At 44.9% G+C, this 21,304-nt stretch overlaps 2 protein-coding genes across 3 annotated transcripts in view; both read right to left on the reverse strand.

The window, feature by feature from the left end:
• Nucleotides 1-21,304, reverse strand: part of PPP1R42 (protein phosphatase 1 regulatory subunit 42) — a 1,058,014-nt gene that overhangs the window by 589,392 nt on the left and 447,318 nt on the right. The window lies entirely within an intron of this gene.
• CUL1 (cullin 1) lies at nucleotides 12,401-19,313 on the reverse strand. Its single transcript, XM_069621140.1, has one exon. It carries the CDS (start codon nucleotides 18,571-18,573, stop codon nucleotides 16,243-16,245), a length of 2,331 nt encoding a protein of 776 aa, XP_069477241.1. The 5' UTR covers nucleotides 18,574-19,313; the 3' UTR covers nucleotides 12,401-16,242.

The following is a 21,304-nucleotide window of genomic DNA, read 5'->3' on the forward strand; positions in this document are numbered from 1 at the left end:
CACCTTAACCTAGAGAGTTCAACGGAGCTATGAAGGGGGGGTGGGGGGGGGGTGTTAAGGGGAGTTAAATGTTATTAGCACTATAGAGAACGTAGCAAATAATGGATAAGAGGGCTACAAATTCCAAGTTGCCCTAGATGGTGCTTCTAAGCGTGTTGGGTGAAGGTGTAGTCCTAAACTGGGAAAAGAAGCTGCTGTTAACTGCCTTCTTCGTAGCCAAGACAGACAGCAGCAAAGCAGCAAAACAGGGATCTCCTGAGACTCATAGCATCATAGAGGGTGGAAATGGATCAATGTTGTGCACTGGAGGAAAGGATGTAAAGATGCCCCACAAACCACCACAAAATATGGGGCAAGAAGACGGAGCAGTAAAGAGATACTCGGGGGGGGGGGGGGTGTGGAGGATGTCTCCTGGGCTTCACCGGGTCAAACAAGACATTATGGACAATACAGGTAGAAAAACAAGGGACGAGGGTTGGTGAAAAGGCAGGCGGATTCAGAAACAATGTTATACACGGGAAGTATAAAACAGATCTTTATTCAAAATGGGAGGGATGGCAGCTGCGATGAACGAGGGAGATCCACCCACCCAGCACCAAAAAATAAGGGTTTAACATAGCAGGCAGCGCGGTTGATCGTAGTCCGAGCTGGTGGATGGGCGTGTTCAAGGGGAGCGGACCTCTCTGGACATGGCACTCAACAAAGCAGGTATACAACAGTGCTTCCAGGAATTCCAAGACAAGTTTACCCAGTCATGTCAAGCACAATTTGACTCATGAAAGGCAGACTTAAGGCAGTCGATACAAGAATTGAGAGGGGATCTGTCCAAGCTACAGGAGAGAGAGAACAGACGGAAGGAAGGGCTCTGCAAGAGATGGTCAAGGACTCAAGGAAAAATGAGGAGATTGTGATACAACCTAAAGAGGTGCTCAATCTGGAGCTCCAGTGAAAATATCTGGAAAATAGGCCAAGGTGCTCTAACATAAAATAAAGTGTGTCATAAGATCAAGCCAATAAGGATTTCGAGCACCGTGCAGCTGCTCTTTGGCGATTGCCTGGGGAGGGTACAGAGACAGATATTCCAATTGACTGGATATATCGTGTGGGCCCGAAAAGAAAGGAGTCTGGGGCCAGACCTCGAGATGTACTTGCAGCAATGGCATCCTTTGGGCAAAAAGAATAGATACAGCTGGCAGCGCGGTGCACCCCCACAGCAATCAATGGGAAGGATGTCCAACTATTTCAAGAACTGGCACAAAACACGCTACAGAAGAGGAGGGAGATGGGTCCTTTGGTACAAGCTCTTTCACAAAAGCAAATTAAATAAAAGTGGGCATTCCCTTTTTGTCTGCTATTCACATGGGAGGGTACCCAACACTACTTGTGAGGAGGGAGTGCAAATTCTGATATTTTTTTTTTTTTAAATGCGTTATTAAAGTTTTACAAATACAATGAAACACATGTGATCTCAGTATAGTATTTTGTCTCGTCAGGTTCTCATTCTCATCCGACCCTCCCCCAACCCCAACTTAGAACAGTAACTGTCACAAAAAATGATGGGGACCGTGGGGGTAGATCCAGAGAATAACCCAACCCCTCTCAAGAGGAAGCCATGGGAGTGGGTGAAGGTGAAGGTGACAAGAGGCAGATGGAGGCCTCCACCACGGGGTCCACGCAGAGGGACTGATTTAGTAGGAGCGGAACGAGGGGGAGGTTAAGACAGCGCTGAAAGAGGGGCACTAAAATGGGGGGGGCTTTGAGATCCTAACAGAATATTAGGGGGATGAATACCCCAGTGAAGAAAAAGCTAGAGGCATTCCTGGGAAGGGATAAACATGAAGTGATAATGTTCCAAGAAACTCATATCAGGAAGGGGAATAGAACGGGGGTCAAAATATGCTACTATTCCCGAGCAGATCAATAAAGTGCAGAAGGCAAACAGCAGGGGGTCCTAATAACCTTCAGAGATACCCTGGACGTGCAAGTTCTAAAAGTCTGAGGTGAGCAGGAAGGGCGGTATTTATTCCTACAGGTATGGCTTGAGAGTCCAAATTACACCCTGGCAAATGTATACACCCCCAATTTTTATGGGGGCAAGGGGCTCTGGCTGTACTCGAACAGTACAAAGAGGTTATCCTGGCAGGGGATCTAAACCCAGCATGTGAGCCTAGGATGGATCGTAGTAAATCCACGGAGCAAGGGGCTCAGGCCCCAACGAAAGCTTAAAAAAAAAAAAAAAAAAAAAAGAGAATACATCTTCTAGCCCTACAAGATGTGGGGCAGGCTGTAAGGTGGGTGAGAAGGGGTACACTTATTTTTCACACATCCACCAGTCGCTCTCCAGGATAGACTACTTCTGGGTATCTGCGAGGCTACTGGGGAAGGTGCACGATATAACGCTAGGTGCTATATCACCATCTGATCTTGTCCCAATGATGATTAACTTAGATATTCGGGCAACAGAGGTTTCCAAACAAGCTGCTGAAAGATACGATACTCTGTGTGAACATAGCAGAAAAGATTGGCACGTACTTCACAGAGAACATCTCCCCGGAGGTGACGGTACGGTAGGCATTTAAGGTGGTGTTGAAGGGGGGCAGGGGAGAGCTCATAGGGATTAAGGCCCAGTGGGATAGACAATGGCGCTGCATGGAACAGGATCTGGAGGGCCAGCTACAGGTCATGAGGGGACTAGCAGAACGCCAATTCCAAAGTACTTCAGAAGTCGCTTAACCACATTAGGGGCAATTGGATCTCATATGGGCACATAGATAGGGCAGAGAAGGCTGCTATATAATAAACAAAGATAGTATATGAAGACCAACAAGGCAGATCGGATGTTAGCGAGGCAGCTTAGAGCCAAACTGCAGCAGGGACCATGGTTTCTTTGAAAGATCGATTAGGTAACAAAGTCATGCAAACTATCACAGAGGTGTTTGCGGACTACTCCTGCCCTATACTCCTCGGATAACCCGAATGGGGAACTACAATTGGCCTACCTGAACAAAATCCTGCCACCAAAAATAATGGCTCAGAAAAAGGAAGCATTAGAAGGGGGATATACTGGAGGATGAGGTGGAAGGAGCCATCAATGACCAGCGTTGGGTCCAGATGGTTTTACGGCAGTCTTCTACAAGTGCAGGTTCAAATGGCCCCCAGACTAACGAAACTATTTAATACCTTTGATTCCTATGGGAAGATGGCCCCAAGATCGAAGAGGCAAAAGTGGTTCTGTTCCCTAAGCCAGGCAAGGATCCAACGCTTTGCGTGTCATAAAGACCGATCACACCAATTAATCTCGATGCCAAATTATACACCAAAATACTGACATGGAGGTGGTCAGCAATTCTTGCAAGGCTTGTATATACAAATCAATCTGGGTTCATCCGAGAGGCAGACAAGGCAGGTACGCCATCTCTTGGAAAAAACCTTCTACAGGAAAGAACCCTCAATACTGCTCTCACTTGATGCTGAAAAAGCTTTTGATGAGTGGAGTGCTCTTTCCTATTTAGGGTTCTAAAGGTTGTGGGGTTTAGCCACAGGTTTCTAAAGAAAATACAGGCCAACTGATAATATCCATCCCCTGCACTTATATCTGAAATGTATTTTGACTTTTGCGCATAACCACCGTGCCCCTCACCATAGTACACCTCCTGATACAAGTGTCTAACTGATTATTGCATTCCCTATCGTAACTACTGTCCTTTACCACACCAACTGCACTGTATAGCGAACACTCCAATGCATTACTGGTCCCTGTGACGTATGCGCTCTCCAGTATCTGCAGCTAATCGCTGCTTGCCTAGCCCTTAGAGCTGTGCCTATCTGCATTTTCCAGGAATTTGCTCACATGTTACGTAATCCTCATGCCCATGCACTGCCTCTGTAAACCTATCCATCTGCTGTATTGTGCATCACTTGTTCACCCATAGAACTGTCCTGTAAATCCTTGGTGTATTTGCGTTTGCTCGAACATGGATCTCAAACTGCCTAATTTAAAGGAGGTTTCCCCTACATACTTCTTGTAACCACTCTTCAGCCCCACCTGCCAGGCCCATTCCAGCACCACCTGCAGACCACAGTCAGTCGCCCACAGCCTCAGACACAATTTACCCTATACCCCTCCTAAGCCACATAGCCCGCCAGAACACCCGCAGCTCCTCTCACGTCCTAGGCCTACAATCGTTAGAAATCAATTGCTTGGAACCCGCTCTGGACTAAGCAGCCTCGTACATACTGAAACAAGCAAATAAAACCCCTCTACCTACACCTGGACCCAGGCTGACCGTGCCGCCAACTGGCATCAAGAAAGATACACCATCTAACCACACACAAAAGAAATATACCACTAAAACCTCCCCCCAGCCAACTCCAATGTGCCCCAATTAATGCACGCTCCCTACCAGCACATGCCACCGAGATCCACGACTTACAGTCCTAGACCTCGATGTGCTCACCATCACAGAAACCTGGCTTCATGAGGCCTCTGGTCCGGCAATCGCCCTCTCTCCCGACTTCATTATACTCCACCAGGACAGAACCACTAGCAAAGGAGGATGTGTTGCCCTTATCCTCAAGATGGCCCTTGACGCCAGACAAATACATTCCTCAATAGTGGATAACTGACTCATCTGTCAAATTATCCCTCACCCAACAATACACTAACACTCCACATCATATACCGCCACTGCTAGACATCCAGGGTAACCTCCTCCACCTTCTAGGAGATAACCTAAAAAAACAGAGCACTCCAGGAGACGTTAACCAGGGCTTCAATGACCCTAACAACAAGCAAGGCAAAGCCTTTGCCAAAGCACTTTCATATGGGCTTTATCCAAAGAGTCAACAACTCAATGCACAGCAAAGGTCGCATATTAGACTGGATTGCTGATCACAACTGCTCGGTAGCTATCAGTTCCAATACCCCACGTCCATGGACCGATCACCACTTCCACATCCCAACTAGAAACATCACTAAACCTACATCACCAGTGCCCTCAGCCATGGCCAGATCCTCACGTCCCCTCACCAAACATAGGCTCATACCAGAGGATCCAGCTCTAAGGCCCCCTTTCTCCAACAACCTGTTAGATCTCTACAACACCACTCTTGAAAGAGCAATAGAAGCCACTGCCCCACTAGAGAAGAAAAGAGCCAAATCTAATAACTATTCCAACTATCGAAGAGTTAAGTGATCTGAGATCCCTTAAGCGCTCAGCCCTCACCAAATGGCAATCCTGCCCATCTGACTCCACACTAAAAACCTACAGAACTATTGCCAAACAATACAAAAAAGCTATCACATTAGCTAAATCAGCCTACAATTGCAGAATCTCCTACGCCAAATCTGAGTCAAAGGAGCTTGTTTGCAATATTCAGGGAAATGACTAACATCCAGAGAACAGTGAAAGATGTAGCATGGTGCAATAATATTCAAACTGCAATGCTTAATAAAATAAACACCCTCCAGAATAATATTAACTCTCAATTCAACGCACTGCCTTAAACTACGGTGCCCCCGGCACTTGTAGTCACTCAAGACAAAAACATACAGCCCTTTGCCTTCAGAGAAGTGACCGAGACAGAAGTCATGAAACATATTAAGCCTTCTCCATGTAAAGGCGATCTCTGCCCAGCAAACCTCATTAAGAGTGTGCAGACTCACTAGCCCCATTTCTGACAGCATTTATCAATGCATCATTCGCTGCTGGTATCGTCCGTCCGGCCCTCCCGGAGTCATGGTCAGACCACTGCTAAATAAGAAAAAAAATTCCTTTGACCGGGACTCACCTAATAGTTACAGACCCATCACGACCATGCCTTTCTTATTAAAAATTCTAGACAAAGCCGCATACTTCCAAAACCAGAATCATCTAGAAACTAACATTATTTTAGGGAAAAGGCAATCCGGATTCTGTCCTCCACGTCATGCACAGAGTCAGCACTGCTCACCCTTAAGAACCAACTACAGGAAAAAACAGACAAAGGCAAGCCAGCGCTACGCCTTCTCCTTGACCGTCTACAGCATTCGAGCTAGTAGACCATAAGATCCTCTGCAGACACCTCAGAGAAGCCGCCCACTTTTCCCAAGAAGCCACAGCCTGGATCACCTCCTTCCTTGAAGGAAGGGCTATGAGAGTCTTCTCTGATCAGGCCTGTGCTATCCCATCCCCCATCCACTGCGGAGTCCAACTGAGGTCATGTACCTTGCCTACCCTCTACAACATTTCCACCTTACCCCTCTTCAATTATCTAAATGAGCACGGCATAGCTTTTACAAACTATGCCGATGATGCTCAGATTCTTATCCCCCTCTCTGGCGCCTATTTACAAGATTCAGCTACCCTAAATGAAACCTATACATTCATCTGGGCCTACATGGCAGCCAACGGCCTGTGTCTCAATGGAGACAAAACAGAAATCCTACTGGTAGGGCCGAAGGAAATTCTCAACAAGCTCAACAGTAAATACAAGTCCGTAATCACAGCCTCTTGCAGCGGTCAAAACCTTGGGCGTTTACCTGGACTCCACCCCATCAATGAAACGCCAGGTTAGTGCCATTAATCATCTGCACTTACAACCAAAATAATTAACAGTCAAACCATACCTCTCTGCAAAATACTGCCTCACCATTGCCAGAGCCACCATCGGGGCAAAGCTGGACTACTGTAATGTACAGCGTCTTCCTAGGCACATGTTAAGCAGAAACCTGTGCAGTTCCCTTAGGGAACACTGCAAAAGATTGAAGACTACAGGTGTTGGCAGTAAACCCACTTGGTAGCAGTCTGTACCACCCAGGTTTACCTGGTAGCTGTGGCTGAGCAGTCAGACTTCTCTCAAGAAGAGTTAGGCAGTATGCAAAGTATACACAATAGGCACTCAGATACAATAATACAAGCAAGCACTGACCAGAGCTTTGGTATCAAAGTATATAATTATTTATTTAAAAACACACGGTTTGAAACACTCCAGCACTCTTATTGTAAAATATTCTAAACACAGTTACTATTGTAATATATACACCCCTTTTTCCTCATCAGATAAGTCACAGTAAAACACCACTTATTTTCATACAGAGGTGAGCGCTTAACTAGATGGCACTCCAATAAGTTTGTGAGAAAGGGAGGGAAAAAGACAGAATATGGAAAGGTACACCACTCTAAGGTTCAGGAACACTGTTAGCAAGGCAGAAAAGAAAAAGTCACTGGTGAGCCAAAGTCCAAAGGCTGGGCCCACTCAGAGAGAGCAGAGCACAAATGCGCCCAAGATCACACTGTTACACTAGGCTTAGAAAGTCTTGCAGAGGGTTCAGAAAGAGTCGAGAGGCTTAGGAAAGTTTAGCCAGGGTGTCCCAGGCTAACCCAGGTTCGAAAGCCGGGGGCTAAATCTACCCCGTACAGTCGGTAGCAAGGGAAGAAAGGCGGGACACGGTACCTTAAGTGGGAAGGATCCTCCAGCGGTGGCAGTTGTTCCTGGCAGTGGGTGCAAGTCGCGTCGTCGTCCAGGGGGAGAGAAGATCTCGACTTGGAGGAAAGATGAAGGTCGTTGCACTACCAGGAAAGAAACCAGCCGCAGAGTTTTCCAGTTAAAGGTGGTACCTTTGTTTCGCGGTCGTGGTAAAACGTGGTATCCCAGTTGCCGGGGTGCTTGCCACAGGCAAGGCGGCCACGAGGTACGTCGGGAAGGCGAAAAGACGGTGAAACTGGTTATCCCCACCAGTCAAAGGAAGAAGACTCTCCGGCGAGAGATCTCCTCTGTCGTTGGGAAAAGTGGTGAGGCGGTCCAGCAGGGCTCCACCGGTGGTGGTGGTGTCGTGGCAGGTCAGCTCAGCTTCTCCCTCGTCGGATTCTTAAGTCCTGTGGTGACTTCTGAAGTTCCAGTCCCCAAAGCCCTGCTTTTATGCAGAAAACCCCCATTCACTCAGCCTAGCTTTCACTCAAACATGCTAAGTGGTGGGCCAATCAGGACGGAGTGCGACTTGAGTTGCCTAGGCAACTCAGTCCAGGGTGCCTAAATCCCCCTCCGCCCCTCCTAAGTACCCCAGACAGAGTGGCACCACTTTGGAGGGCTTCTGTGGAGAAGACCGCCAAAGTGGAACAAAGGCCTCGACTTGGGTTGGAGTCACAGAAGAGAACACAAAACGCCATTTTAGAATCAAGTTTTGGCAAAAAATACCAACCGGAGAATTAATATTAATTAAATAAACCGGCGGTATGTTCGAGGCTACCGTAAATAATTAAATAAAGATAGTAGCCTAAAACAATGGGAAATCCCATAGGAAAATATTCGCGGTTGAATATAAAAAGTAGTATCCACTGCCACCAGCCAAAACTCGATCAGGGGGGACGGAGACGTGCCCCCTCGACTAACAGACCCCAGGGCAATTGAATTGCCCCAGCCAGTACGTCCACAATATGATGGTTTGTACTGGTTCTGTTCAGAATTTAAGACTAGTAAAGTCAATGGTGACTTTACATGCCCTGGGAGACAGTAGTCAGTCCCAGGGTATGGAGTCTATACTGGGGGGGTCACTATGACACCGCCGTGTTACTGCACTGAGGGTGCGGTGTAACACACATCACAAAAACACATGAAGCCCTATGGAGTAAAAGACCCCATAGCCATTTAAACACCTCTAGATTCAAAGAAACACACTCAAATCATGCCCAAGAGTGAGGGTAAAAGAGTCTCACTCTTGGCAGGAGAAAAAAATAAACCCCAAAAATACAGCAAAGCTGCTGGGGGACTCACTAGGTTAGGAAATTTAGCCTAAACAGAGAATTCTCCCTAACAGCACATTAGCAAAAACCCTGAATAAACTACAAATCACCCAAAACAAAGCCCTTAGAGCAGCATTAAGCATTCCCAAGAGGGAGTGCATTCTCTTCAAGACTATCACTCGGCACCCAAGTATCTGTCAGAAAGAATTCCCTTAGACCTAAACGGGCCCAGCACTCCCACCAGCTCACGGTCCCCACCTTTAAACGAGCCAAAGTCAGAGGAGAGCAAGCTTCCCAGTGCTAGCACCCAAAGACTGGAACACCCTGCCACTGCCGCTCAGGAAGGAAACCTCCCTCACTGCTTTCCGAAAAGCACCGAAAACCAAGCTATTCAACTAGCCTTGTGACCAGGGTATGTACCGGGCCTAGTCCTTAATACTGTAAATGCTTTCCTACAGGAAAGAGCCCTAAATATACTGCTCTTGCTTGAAGCTGAAAAAGCTTTTGACCGAGTGGAGTGCTCTCCTATGTACAGGGAAAGGGGGATTGAGCCCATATTTGGTGGGGGATGTCCTGCCATTCTGAAAAGGGGACAACATCTCATATGAAAGCCATGTTTGAGCTGAAGAAGGGTAGGGGACAATGGAAAACTGTGTGGCTTGCGAGACCCTGCAGAGGACACGCTATCCAAAGTGATTTTTTTTTGTATTTGTATCACGCACCTAACCCGGAGGTAACTGGTCGCTGGAAAACTAAATGTTACAGAAACAGTTACATAAAAAAGGCAATTAAAGACGTACATTGTTCTAATAGCCGCTTGGTCGGCAATAGTGCAAAAACAGAAACAGGCCCCAACGGAATAAGCTGTGGTCCTTCGTCTCATTGGAATGGGTGACTTTATTGTTTACAGGGAGCTCAGAGGGAATTTAGACGGGACTGGAGACCAGTACTGATTGGCCCAAAAGTGCCCCCACAGACTGCGCATCTTCGTCATACTGTGAGACGTTGTGAAAGGGGAACTGGTTAGTGGGAAAATAGCACGGCGATCTGGGGAGGGTTTGGGAGTTTTTTGTTATAATGAAAAAGTCAATAAAAATAAGTTTTAAAAGGGGGGCACAAGATGACTAGCATGCGTCATGCAAAGACTACATGCGTAAGTGTGAGAAGGATGATAAAGCAAAGTCTTGGATATTTATCAAAAGCCAACCTCCCTTTTTCACTCCCCAAGCCATTATATTTTGCTCAAAGCCGCTCCACATAGTGCCACCCCCAAGAGCCAAAAATAATAGGGTAATGCCATGAAAGGTTTGCCAACAGTGATTTGACAGTATAATTCGGAGTTTGCCCATACAACTAAGCAGTATTTAAACATTTGCACATACGTTGGGTCAACAGCACTTCCCAGTTTGCCATCATTAAACATACAGAACCCCAAAACAAAGGCATAAAATGTTACCATACTGCTCCAAAATGAATGGCATACAAAGTGAAAATGTCAACATTGCCCTGCGTTCGAGCCAAGAGCCACAAATCATGGCCCCATCCTTTTACAAACTCATCTAGGAACGTTGCTGCACTGGAATGCCTAGGTCTGCATCATCCCTCTTCTACAGTTTTCAGCTGCCCCTGCTACTCATCTCCTCCGAAAGGCGATATCACGCAGGTTTATATCTATCACAGATCTACCTTTGTGGCATTGTAGTAGTCTAGAGGCTCGCCGCAGACTAAATGCCATAGTCACATTTCGAAAAACCATCTCAAGCCAGGACGGACTAAAAGCATTAGCAGTGTACAAAAATCCTAAGCAAATACAAAACATGCACATATTGTAATTGAGTAATTTCACTGAAGCTCAACCAAATCTAGCATCCCAAATTCCATGTCTGCAGAATTCAGGTGTGAGGTTATAATCACTGCCAGTCTCCCACAGCCTTGTTTACAATGTAAACGTGTTTCAAATGCCAAGTGCCAAATAGCACAACAATGACAGGCTTCTGCCTTGCTGGGCTTAGTGTGGCGTCACTTGCATATTTAGGTGCAGCAAGCCGGGTCTCACTGGACACACAAGCTCCCAAATCAGAGCTGCTCTTATAGTCATTGTAAACACATCTCTTCGATTTTAATTGTTCTCACCCAGAAGTCCGTAAAGCAAACAATTGTCTTAATGGGACCATTGTCACTTCCAAAGATTGCATTATTTATCAACACTTTTCAATTAGCTTCTGTATCCTCCTTAGGTTTCCATCATGAATTTTGGGCAGACAGTAAAGATAAATAACCTACCTCACTTAGACCTGGTGCACAATTATTAAATGGTAATCCTGACGCAGTAGATTGACCACCAGCAAGAAGCTATAAGAAGGCAGAAATCAGTGGTTGTGGCATGCCAGCTATGTATGTTAACATCTAGTGGAGGAAGGACTCAATGCTGGAGGTGACCTGAGAAAAATAGAAACAATGTTCATCTCATTGAAAGCCTAACAGAGGGTGGGCCCCAATTTTTTTTTTGTCAACTGAATAATAAAAAAATGCCTTTCACAGACTCCTGTGGAGAGCGTTTAGCATGTAAAAATGGAGATGTGAATAAAGTAACCATTTGAGGCTGCCAAAATGGAGAAGATGAGGCATTCCCCCAAAGTGGGGTCTAAAGTTGGTACAGGTTAAGTACTGGAGTGCTAGTTTAGGTAACTGTAGACTTGCTACAACAGGAAGAAAATAAAAATCCCAAATGCAGTAGGGATAGAGATGTAAGGGATTAGATGGGAGCGTCTTTCACACCACATGTGAAGGGCTTCGTAAGACTTAATTTGGATCCTTGGGCAAACCTCCAATCGATCTAGAAACTAAAATCAACCCAACACACATTCCTGGTGGAAGGATGGGACCAAGAAGAAAGAAAAAAAAAAAAAAATAGAAACACAGAAAAGGGGGTAACTATAGGTAATTTGAAAGAAATACTTGTAAACTAACAAATATAATCAATTTGGGACCTCTTTGATGCCCAATTAAACATGTAAGAGTAATAATACTATGAGCAATACGCACATTAGTATCAGCTGGGGATAACTGACAAGTGAATAAGTGTACAACTCAAGCCAACAGTATGACTACTACCTTTACAACAAGAACAAAAATAAAACGATCATTCAAGCAAGAATCTTCTTGTTCATAACTTCCAAATCACTAGTCTTATGTTTAACATTTTACAAAAGAGCAAAAGCAGAAACACAACAAATGTGTCAACGTCACTAATACAAACATTCACACTTAAATAATTGTTCATTTATAACGCGCTTAATACCAGAGATTGGTTTCTCATCGCGGCATCAGGATTCAAACCGTTGTTGCACTGCGTTGTCTTTCTTCCAAGACAAACGTGTTGCCCTTGAGCTATCCCCTCTCACGCTGCATGGAGATATGATTAGGGTAGTATGAGATCTAAGAGTAAAATCGGCTTTCTTTAGGTTGCAGTGCAAACGAGTTGATTTCCATTTATTTTAAACCGGCAAATACATACTTCATGTATGTCTAACACATTTGATAGCAGATCTGATACTTAAATGCTATAGAAAACTGAATAGTAAGGCTGCTATAATTCAAGATTAATCTGAAAAGAAATACGCAGCATACAAAACATCCATTTTAAAATACTCTCAAATAAATACACCCATGACACCAAAAATGTTGATGTGTTTATTTGATAGCTTACTGCCAGTGGTGTCTCTCCCTACAGATGTTACCTCATATTACATGTAAGTGTCATGTTTGAACAAAATTGCCTTTAGAAGATTGAATTGGACTAAGATTTGGTTATCTGGTTAGAGGAGTAATAAAAACGCTGAGAGATTTTAATCTGCAAGGAGAAACAATATAAATATATATGTACACGCACATGCCAAGATACCTTCTGAAAGGTGCTCTGAGGCGGACAAATAAAGCTGGAGGATGGATAACAGCAAGTAAGCCCACCCCAACTGCAAGGCCAAGCTGTATTCAGACAGGGGATGCGATCACCACCATTTATTTATCTTGTCACCATTACAAAACGACAGTTTAAAAAAAAAGCCATACAGCAACAGTTCACCTTTGTTCAAATTCTGAACACATCCTCATTAAAAATGTGTTTGTGCACATTACATATCCACACTGTACTTAATAAGACCATGCTCATAGCTCCCCAAAATCCAGATGAATTACATTGCAAGTATCACTTAGCACAACTGCTTTTTCTACAAATTGTGCATGGAGTAAAATGCCCCGAATGTATTTAAATTAATTACATTTTCAAACAGAACATAAAATATGATGCAAATGCTTAGCCCATCATTTCTCAACTGCCCCACCTATTTTTCCTCAGAGTGGCATTTCAAAGGTTTCCATCTTGGTTGTCGCATCGGTTACATGAGTATCACAACAACACAAATCAAGACAAACGTGTCCCAAAAGGGGAGCAGTCCCGCCCACACTGTGCCAAATAACACAACACAGACGGGTGTCTTCCTTGCCAAACTCAGTGTGGAGTAGCTTGCATATGTCGATGCAGCAAGCAAGGTAACAGTGACTGGACACACCACCTCCCATATATGGAAAATGTGTCCAAGACTGCTCCCTCTGGCTTGGTGGTTCAAATAAACCGTACATGGTTGGTCAAGAGGGACAGAGAAGGAAGAAAAAAAGAAAATAGCACTGCGCCAATGGCAAAGTAATGAACTAAGAATGAAATCATGTATCTCTATCACATTTTAGTGATTTAAATATTTAAAAAGCTAAATGAGACTGTTCTTAGATCTGTGAAGAAGTCTCAATCCAGATTTCAACGGCAGGGAGTAAAAAGTGCTCCAGCATCTCTACTTGCAGCTGGTCAAATTGCAAGACACTCTTTAGCCAGGCTATGAACTTCCAACATCAACAATAATCGTATTTGGCCACATATCAGCTGGGTAAAATGGGCTTGCAAATTCACACAATTGACCTAAATCCAATTCAAAGTAATGCGTTTCTTGCAAAATGTTCAAAATTACCCAAAGATATCATGTCCTTAAAATTCTGACAGTTTGTCACTAATCTTCTCGAACAGAGTTGAATGGCACCCTGCAGCAGAAGAAAGACGTTGCCAAAGTTGGAGCAAGTCTAAGTCAAGCAGAGAGGACACACGTGAATAACAATATGTGAAATATATATGTTTGTTGTAGGCACCGATGGCCTCACCAAGGCACATTTTGGACAGTGTGTGTTCCTCTCACACATTCCCCATGGTTGACCCCTATATAACAACCAAGAAGCCAGGTTATCAAGAAGGTTTTAGGACTGCTGAGAGATCAGGATGAATCCATTATAAACAACCCAACTTGCTGTGACCTATGATAAAACTCAAGGTCAACTCCACCTTCTTGACACGGCAAATAAAGTAGTAGTCAACAAATAATAAAATTAACAAATTTGGCTACAACAAAAGTACAAGATCGCAACCAAGCTAACAGTGGGTATAACGGCTGACTATCAAGAATAAGCCACTCTTATTAAAAGCTAGTATCAGTATCACCAACACTTGATACAGCTCAACCAGAAAATATCTCTGCCCCATTGTCTTGAAATATAGCGGGCATACATTGGGGGCTGTATGAAAATAGATGTGAATCATTGGCATATGTATTGTCATTTGTTTCCATACACCCAGACCATAGAGGAATTTCTTACAAACAGCTTTTGAACTTTAATTTTGATAGCAGTGGCAGCTTAAGAAGTGCAATTTTAAGGTGGGGCAGACGAGATTCTGTCCACTGGTATCCAGTCATTTGGTCTAATTACGACAATGATTATGACTTAGAGATCAAATATTTCGAATAGCACTTGTGTAGTGCGGGAGCCTACATTGTCCCCTTCAATAATCATGCGCATGGGGGGGTGGTTTGGGGGGAGGGAATCCTTCAAATCGCCTGCAGTCTCAGAATGCAGAAATGTACCTTTAAAGATGCTGGCATTACAACAATTGGCAATTCTGACAGGCCGGTGCAACTCTCCATCTACGAGGCAACTGAAACAGAGAGAGAATAACCAGACACCATCAAATGTAAGCAGAACTTGTCTGGGGGTAGAACACTGGTGCTTTTCAGCCAGGTCAGGCTGGATTGTGAGGGGTGGGGGGGCAGAGTAGAGAGTCTCCTAATGCGGTTGTGATCGCCTTGCCCGATTAGCAAAGTGTCCATTCTTGCTGGAATATTTTGCGGTAACATTATCATATCACTACAACAGGAAACAGAGACATACAGGAGGTTTGGGGGTGCGAAGGGCGTTTTTATACACATGGGACTTCCTATTTAACTAGGCATTTGAATGAAAACCTTGCAATTTGATTGCCAAATCACGTGAGAACATTACATATTATGAGGGGGTGACATTTAGGTGTGTCCCTTTACAACAGCCACATAGAAAGATCCTTTCGAGAAACTAGGAATCGCAGCAGACAAAATAAAACACAGAAGCAGAATTATGACAATGTATGGACAATAGACAGATGACCTGGCTGAAGTGATGTTCAGATGTAAATAAACTCTGCAAAAAACGTTTTGATCTGGCTCTTTTAAGGAGTGTAACATGTCATGGTGGGGAAAAAAAAATATATCCAACCCAATGAGCCACTCTCCTCCTCCTTAAAAGCAGACAGGTAAATCCAGGGATCTGAAACCAAAAAAAGCAGTCTTAGGAAGGAACTTTTTTATAGTATATTGCAAACATATACTTAAACTAGTTTCACCCCCACCGAGTACTCCCTCGTGCCGACAACCATTCTAATATAGCCAAGGCATTGACGTAGAAGCAGACACAATAGCATGCAACTCCTGATGCAGAAGATTTGGTGTTTATTATTTTCGGTTCAAAAAGGGGCCATCTCACCCTCCCAAAAGGGAATACAGCACACCCCCAGACCTCAATCCCTTTCCATTATTGTGTTTGCATCTATGGAGATGGGAGGAAAGGGGTTGTCAAAAGTTAAGCCTTGGCATTTCCAGTTGTCCGCCACCATGAGTTTCTCCTACAGCCCTCCCCTGCTGCATTAAAAAGTATGTAAGGGACCAGTTACAGATCTTGCACACAACTGTATACTTTAAAAATGCAAAAGCTGCCTGGCTCTATCAACAGTACTGCAACATGAACTTAGACTACTGGTGGGTGCCATTGGAACTAAAGGGACCCGCCAGCAGGGCAACGTTAAGAGTAAAGATCAATTCCTCCAGACCAAAGACTGCTGCGTATGGGTCGGGTGTGGTATGAGGTCGAGACCACCAGTTTTAAAGTGGGTTCAATCACAATGGCGTTTACATTTTGAGTCAAGAAAACAATAAATCCTGAGCAGTTCCAATGTAAACCGGAGACTGACTGATGGAGTCCTAGTCTGAGGTGTTGAGGGAGGGGTCCACATGGCAGCTGGTTGGCTGCAAGGAAGGTCTGTTTTCTTCTTGCCTGCCATCACATGTAAATAGAAACTGAGCGTTACACAGTTAACACTCAATTGCCAAAGAAATTAAGCCAAGTAACTGTAGGTGTCCTTTTCACCATCAACACGCTCCAAATATTCCTTCTCAATCAAAATATCAATGCACTTCTTAATTACAGGAACTCGAGGTTTGAATCTAGAAGAGAGTTGGGTCAGCACTTCTCCAAGTAGCTGCTGGTGTTTTAGAACCTTTCTCATTTTCATTATTCTGACAATAGCCGCCTGAATCAGAAGCTTACGGTCTTCCTCTATATTCTTGTGTGTCGTTTCCTGCTCTTGCTTTTGTTCAGTTTTCATTGGTACATTGATATTAACCCTTAATTTCTTATTTTTATAGCCAAGGTATAGCTTTATTGAAGTATCAGGCTTTAAATCCACTTCATCAACATTTGCATTTTCATCTTCCAAGACCAATAATTTTGACTTCAATAGTATCTGTAGAACCTGTACCAAAATGTCCATTTTTATCTGTGTGCTGTCAGTTAGCTGCTGTACAGTATATCCATCTTCTGTGTTATATTGTAGTAGTATAGCCATTTGGAATGTAGATGCTTGCAATGTATATCTATTTTTAAAACAATTGGTCACCAATTCTCCTTTGGAAAGCTGATACAACCAAGTTAACTTCCTCCCACTGTGGCGACTGGCATAAAATGCAGTAAATCTTTGATAACTGCGCTCCAGCTCTGATGGAAGAGCAAATGTGCAAGACTGTTGAAATGGCCATGAACCAGAGCTAAGAACCTGTATACTAAAATCCAGGTCCAATGGTTCGGAGTTGGTTAGATGTTTCTTGAACTGTTCATTTAGGTCCTTGCTTACACCAATGTCTTGAAACATTCTCTGAAGTTTCGAGGTATACTCAAAGCCGCATGCTTGCTTGAGTTTAGAGATCATGCTTGCCTCTGCATCATCACTAGCACTGTTCTGGTGAACCAGCCTCTTTGCCAGCATTTTTGCATAAAACTTCTGAAATACATCTTTATCTTCAATGTATTTGAATACTACCATCACTTGATTTAACGTATCCTCAAGTTCAGCTTCTTCTGGGTTCTTCGAGCTTTTCTTTAGCAAGGAGTCACAGTACCGAGCCAACAGCTCCGGAGATTTACTGGACGACTGTGCCATTTTTGTTACTGCGTTGTTATTAATAAACCGACCACAGGCCTTATCCAATGCTGCAACAAAGCCAGCATCATTGTTGAAAGCAGACATGACCAGCGCATTATACTTCTTATGAACATCTAATACAGTCTGCACATACATTTTAGGATCATTTTGAGCAGCTTCTCCACATTTTTCAATAGCAGCAAGACCTTGATTGTGAATGTGCGTTTCCAAGAGTTTTTTAAGTTCGCCAAGGCCATCTTGGATGCGGGATACAAGATTATACATACGCCCCAAATCTTCATTTTTGTCTGCATCTAGCAAGTGTTGAAATTCTGTATGAAAAATGTCTAAGTGCTTTTCAATTAACACCTGCTCACATTTTCGTGCCAGTTCATCTTGTGTACTCTCGTGAAGATAGACCTGCACCCTGCGTTGTTCCTCCAAAAGACGAGCTTCCGCCTTTTTCATATATTCAGTAACTGGGTTCTGCTGCAAGAATTCAGTGCTCTCTCTTGTATAGAATCTTTCTGTATCAGCCCAAAACTGAGATTCAAATGATTCCTTATACACCGTAAGCGTGGGACCCTTTGCAAATGCATCATCTTCATTTAGTCCAAGTTCGACATAAGACTGAACAACACCACTTATCAGCCTCGTGTTGATTGTTTCACCATTTCGTTCCTTTTCGATCAATTTCAACACAGCATTTGTTACTCGCTCATTTAGAGGCCTAAACAAACTGTCTCTCCAGGTCACCAGGGCAAGTGAATAGATTTCGTATATTCCTTTGCGCCCTTCATCACACTCGCGACGGACCCAATGCCTATTGAGATAGGCACAAATTCCATTCAGTACTTTGCTTGAAAACCGATAATCTTCCCACTGTTGTGTGTAAAATTTCAAAACACTCTCACCCATCAAATCTTCACCATCTTCTAGAAGATTTGTCAAGTAGTTCTTCAGAAACTCCTTCAGACGCTTGTACAATTCTAGGCCAACAAACTGTGCTCCTCCTGGCGTCTGGCCCTTTTTAGACTTTGAGGGAGGTACTCCGGCACCTCGAGCTTGGTTGGACTGATGCACACTCGTACAGTAGTTATACACGTGCGTGTAGAGTTCCATGTAACGTGACCTGGCCATACTTTGCCGAGTATAAACCTGTTGGATGCCAGCTCGGAGATCATCCCAGATCTGGTCGAGGCCAATCTGTTTAAGTCCATGTGGATTCTGACCTCTGCTAGCCGCCATTCTGTTTCCTCAGATATACCACAGTAGTTATCTCAAGATCCAAAAATCTTCAAAGAGAGAGTGCGTTGGACTAAAAACTGCTTTAACCGGAAAATGCTGATTGGTAAGAGTGAACGTCCATTAAAGTCAATGCGGCCATTGAGCCCGGCCAAGAGTTGGGACTGTTTTCCAAGGTGTAAGCGTCGCAGCTAGTTTAACTAATCCTCCAGAAGGAATACAGGGCTTGACCTGCCAAACAGAATCCCGGCAATGCCTATGCCAACGTACATTACGAAGGTGACTCCGGGATATAGTCACAAATGTCAAAAGTCCGTTTCTGCAGCACAAGTCTCCCCACTCGGCCACAAACGTTGACGGCGGAAACGATAGTTTTCTTACAGGCGCGATACAGTACGTTGCCAGGCACCCGGCATTGTTTTCCGACACCTAGCTCATCTGCGCCATCCTGCAAAGCAATTTCCTCTCTCAAAAGCGATGTACCGGCTCCTCTACACCACGGGCCCAACCGGGGAGGAAGGGTAGGTAGAAGGGGCTGCTGCCGCCACAGCGAAGGATTGTGACGTAATCAGTAGCCAGGTAGGCCCTCACAGCTCGAGGGCTACGAACCGCTTTTGGAGTAAGACGAAGGCGCTCGCGCCTATTTATTTACAGGTAAGACGCCGCTGCTGCGAAGGAAGACGCTTGCTGCGAAGCTCTGTGGCCCTTATTGCTCAGCCTATTTTCTACTTCCGGATCATAGAATCAGTGACACAGAAAACAGAAGGAAGTGACGTTGGGTCACGTTTCTATTTTTCTCTTCTGTTTCCGCGTAGAGACATAAATACACTGACATTCGCATTGGCGCCGTGCTTTTCTGTCCTCCCTTGCCGTCTCCTTTATCCCGGAAGTGTATAAGCGAGACAGAGCAACGGGAACAAGTGACTCAGGGAAAACTGCAGACCTCGGTTGCAGAGCCGAGTAAAATACAGCTATAAAAACTAAAAGTTATCAGACGTCACATAAAAGAACAATGTTTGAACATATAACAATATTTTGGAAGATAACTTATTGTACAGTAAAATGACAGTGAAAGGAATAGGGGCTGCCTAAACAGGTATTTGTAAAGACAATCGTTTTTGGGCAATTGTTAGTGTTCACACAAGTAGGCAAAGCTCTCAAGTTCCCCCTTGCCATGCTCGAAAAGGTATCCCGGTGATGCGTTTTTTCCTTTTGAATTCAGGGACTGGTCGTTTTTTCTGTCCCAATTTAAACGTAGGAAAACCACAAGTCCCAGAATTTCAAGAAAAAAACAGGACTCGATGGCTGTGGATTTGGGTCCCTCACCATGACATTAAATTAAAGTTTCTTGGTAATAGAGCAAACACAGTTATCAGGACTTGCAAATAACCAATGTACAAACAAGTGTCTGTTCTGTCCCGCAAAACAGGCTTAGTTTCAGTATTTTGAGCTTTAAGGGAGCTGTACCAAGACACTTCTAGCCACGGTGTTGTGGCCTTAAAGGACGACAGGATGCTGCAGTGGGCTTTAATTGTCTTTATTACAAGACAAACAGGTGGGCATAAACTTGGCTGAGTGCAACAGGGGAACTACTCACAGTTCAGGGCCCTGCCAGTTGCATCACTGGGGGCAAGGTGTGCAGAAAGATGGCACGCTGCAAGCTTCCAGGGCTCCCATGTGGCCTCCTATGGCTTTGGAGTTATGCCCGGGCAAGGTGTGCACAAAGATGGCACGCTGCAAGCTTCCAGGGCTCCCATGTGGCCTCCTATGGCTTTGGAGTTATGCCCTGGAAGCTGGTGTCATTAGGCTCTTCAGGGCCTCAGTTCCGATGGCTCCTCATCAGGAGCAGCGCTCTCGGTAGACCTCACTGGTCTGGCGCTTCGCCAACACTGGCAGGAACATTCTCTCGTGGAGCACGGGCTCACGAGATCTCGTTAAGTCCAGATCTCGTGAGACCACGCTCCCGCGATCACGTGACGTTCCCACACACCTCCTTTACTGGGGAAAAGGATGGATGGTCATTCCATGACAAAGTCTGCAAACTTGCTGGGTCTCCTTCTCTCTCTCTGTGGTCTGCTCCGATCTGGACATGGGGCAGGACTGCGGGAACGCTCTTGAAGGGGTGCAGGTGATTCGGGTTCTCCTTGTCTTGCTCTTCGCTGTGACTCCCTGAGTGGGGTTGAAGAGTTGGGGCTAGAGAACTCGTTGACGTGGTGTGACTCCGAGTTATCTCTTTCTGAGAGGTGAGAGTTTTCAGATATCTCCTGGTGGTCTTGATCTTCTCCGGCTTCCCAGTGTGGCTGTTCAATGGATCCTTTCCTGCGGTACATGGCCACCCTTTCTAGATTCCATTTCCTTCCGTCGCTGGTGCAAATGTGGTTTGACCCTTTCTCCAGGACTTCTATGGGACTGCTGTATCTGGAGCCCGTCGAAGTGTCTTTGTGGGGAAGGCGTATCTTTACTCGGTCGCCTTTGTTAACTACTGGGTGGCGAGCGGCTCGACGCAAGTCCCCTTGAGTCTTCATGGCTTCTTTGTTACGCTGCATGCGGAAAACTACATCTTCCATGTCCACTTCTTCGTCGGCCCTCACTTGGTGGAGCCACGGTGGTACCAGTGTGGATGCTGCCCTTCTCCCCCTTAGCAGATGGAATGGCGAAACGCCTGTGACGGCGTTGGGGGTGATGTAGTGTGCTGCTACAGCTTCCTTGACTGTCTTGTACGGGTCTAGGCCCG

The sequence above is a fragment of the Ambystoma mexicanum genome, chromosome 5q (genome assembly GCF_040938575.1).
Source record: "Ambystoma mexicanum isolate Mex_15411 chromosome 5q, UKY_AmexF1_1, whole genome shotgun sequence".
NCBI lineage: Eukaryota > Metazoa > Chordata > Amphibia > Caudata > Ambystomatidae > Ambystoma > Ambystoma mexicanum.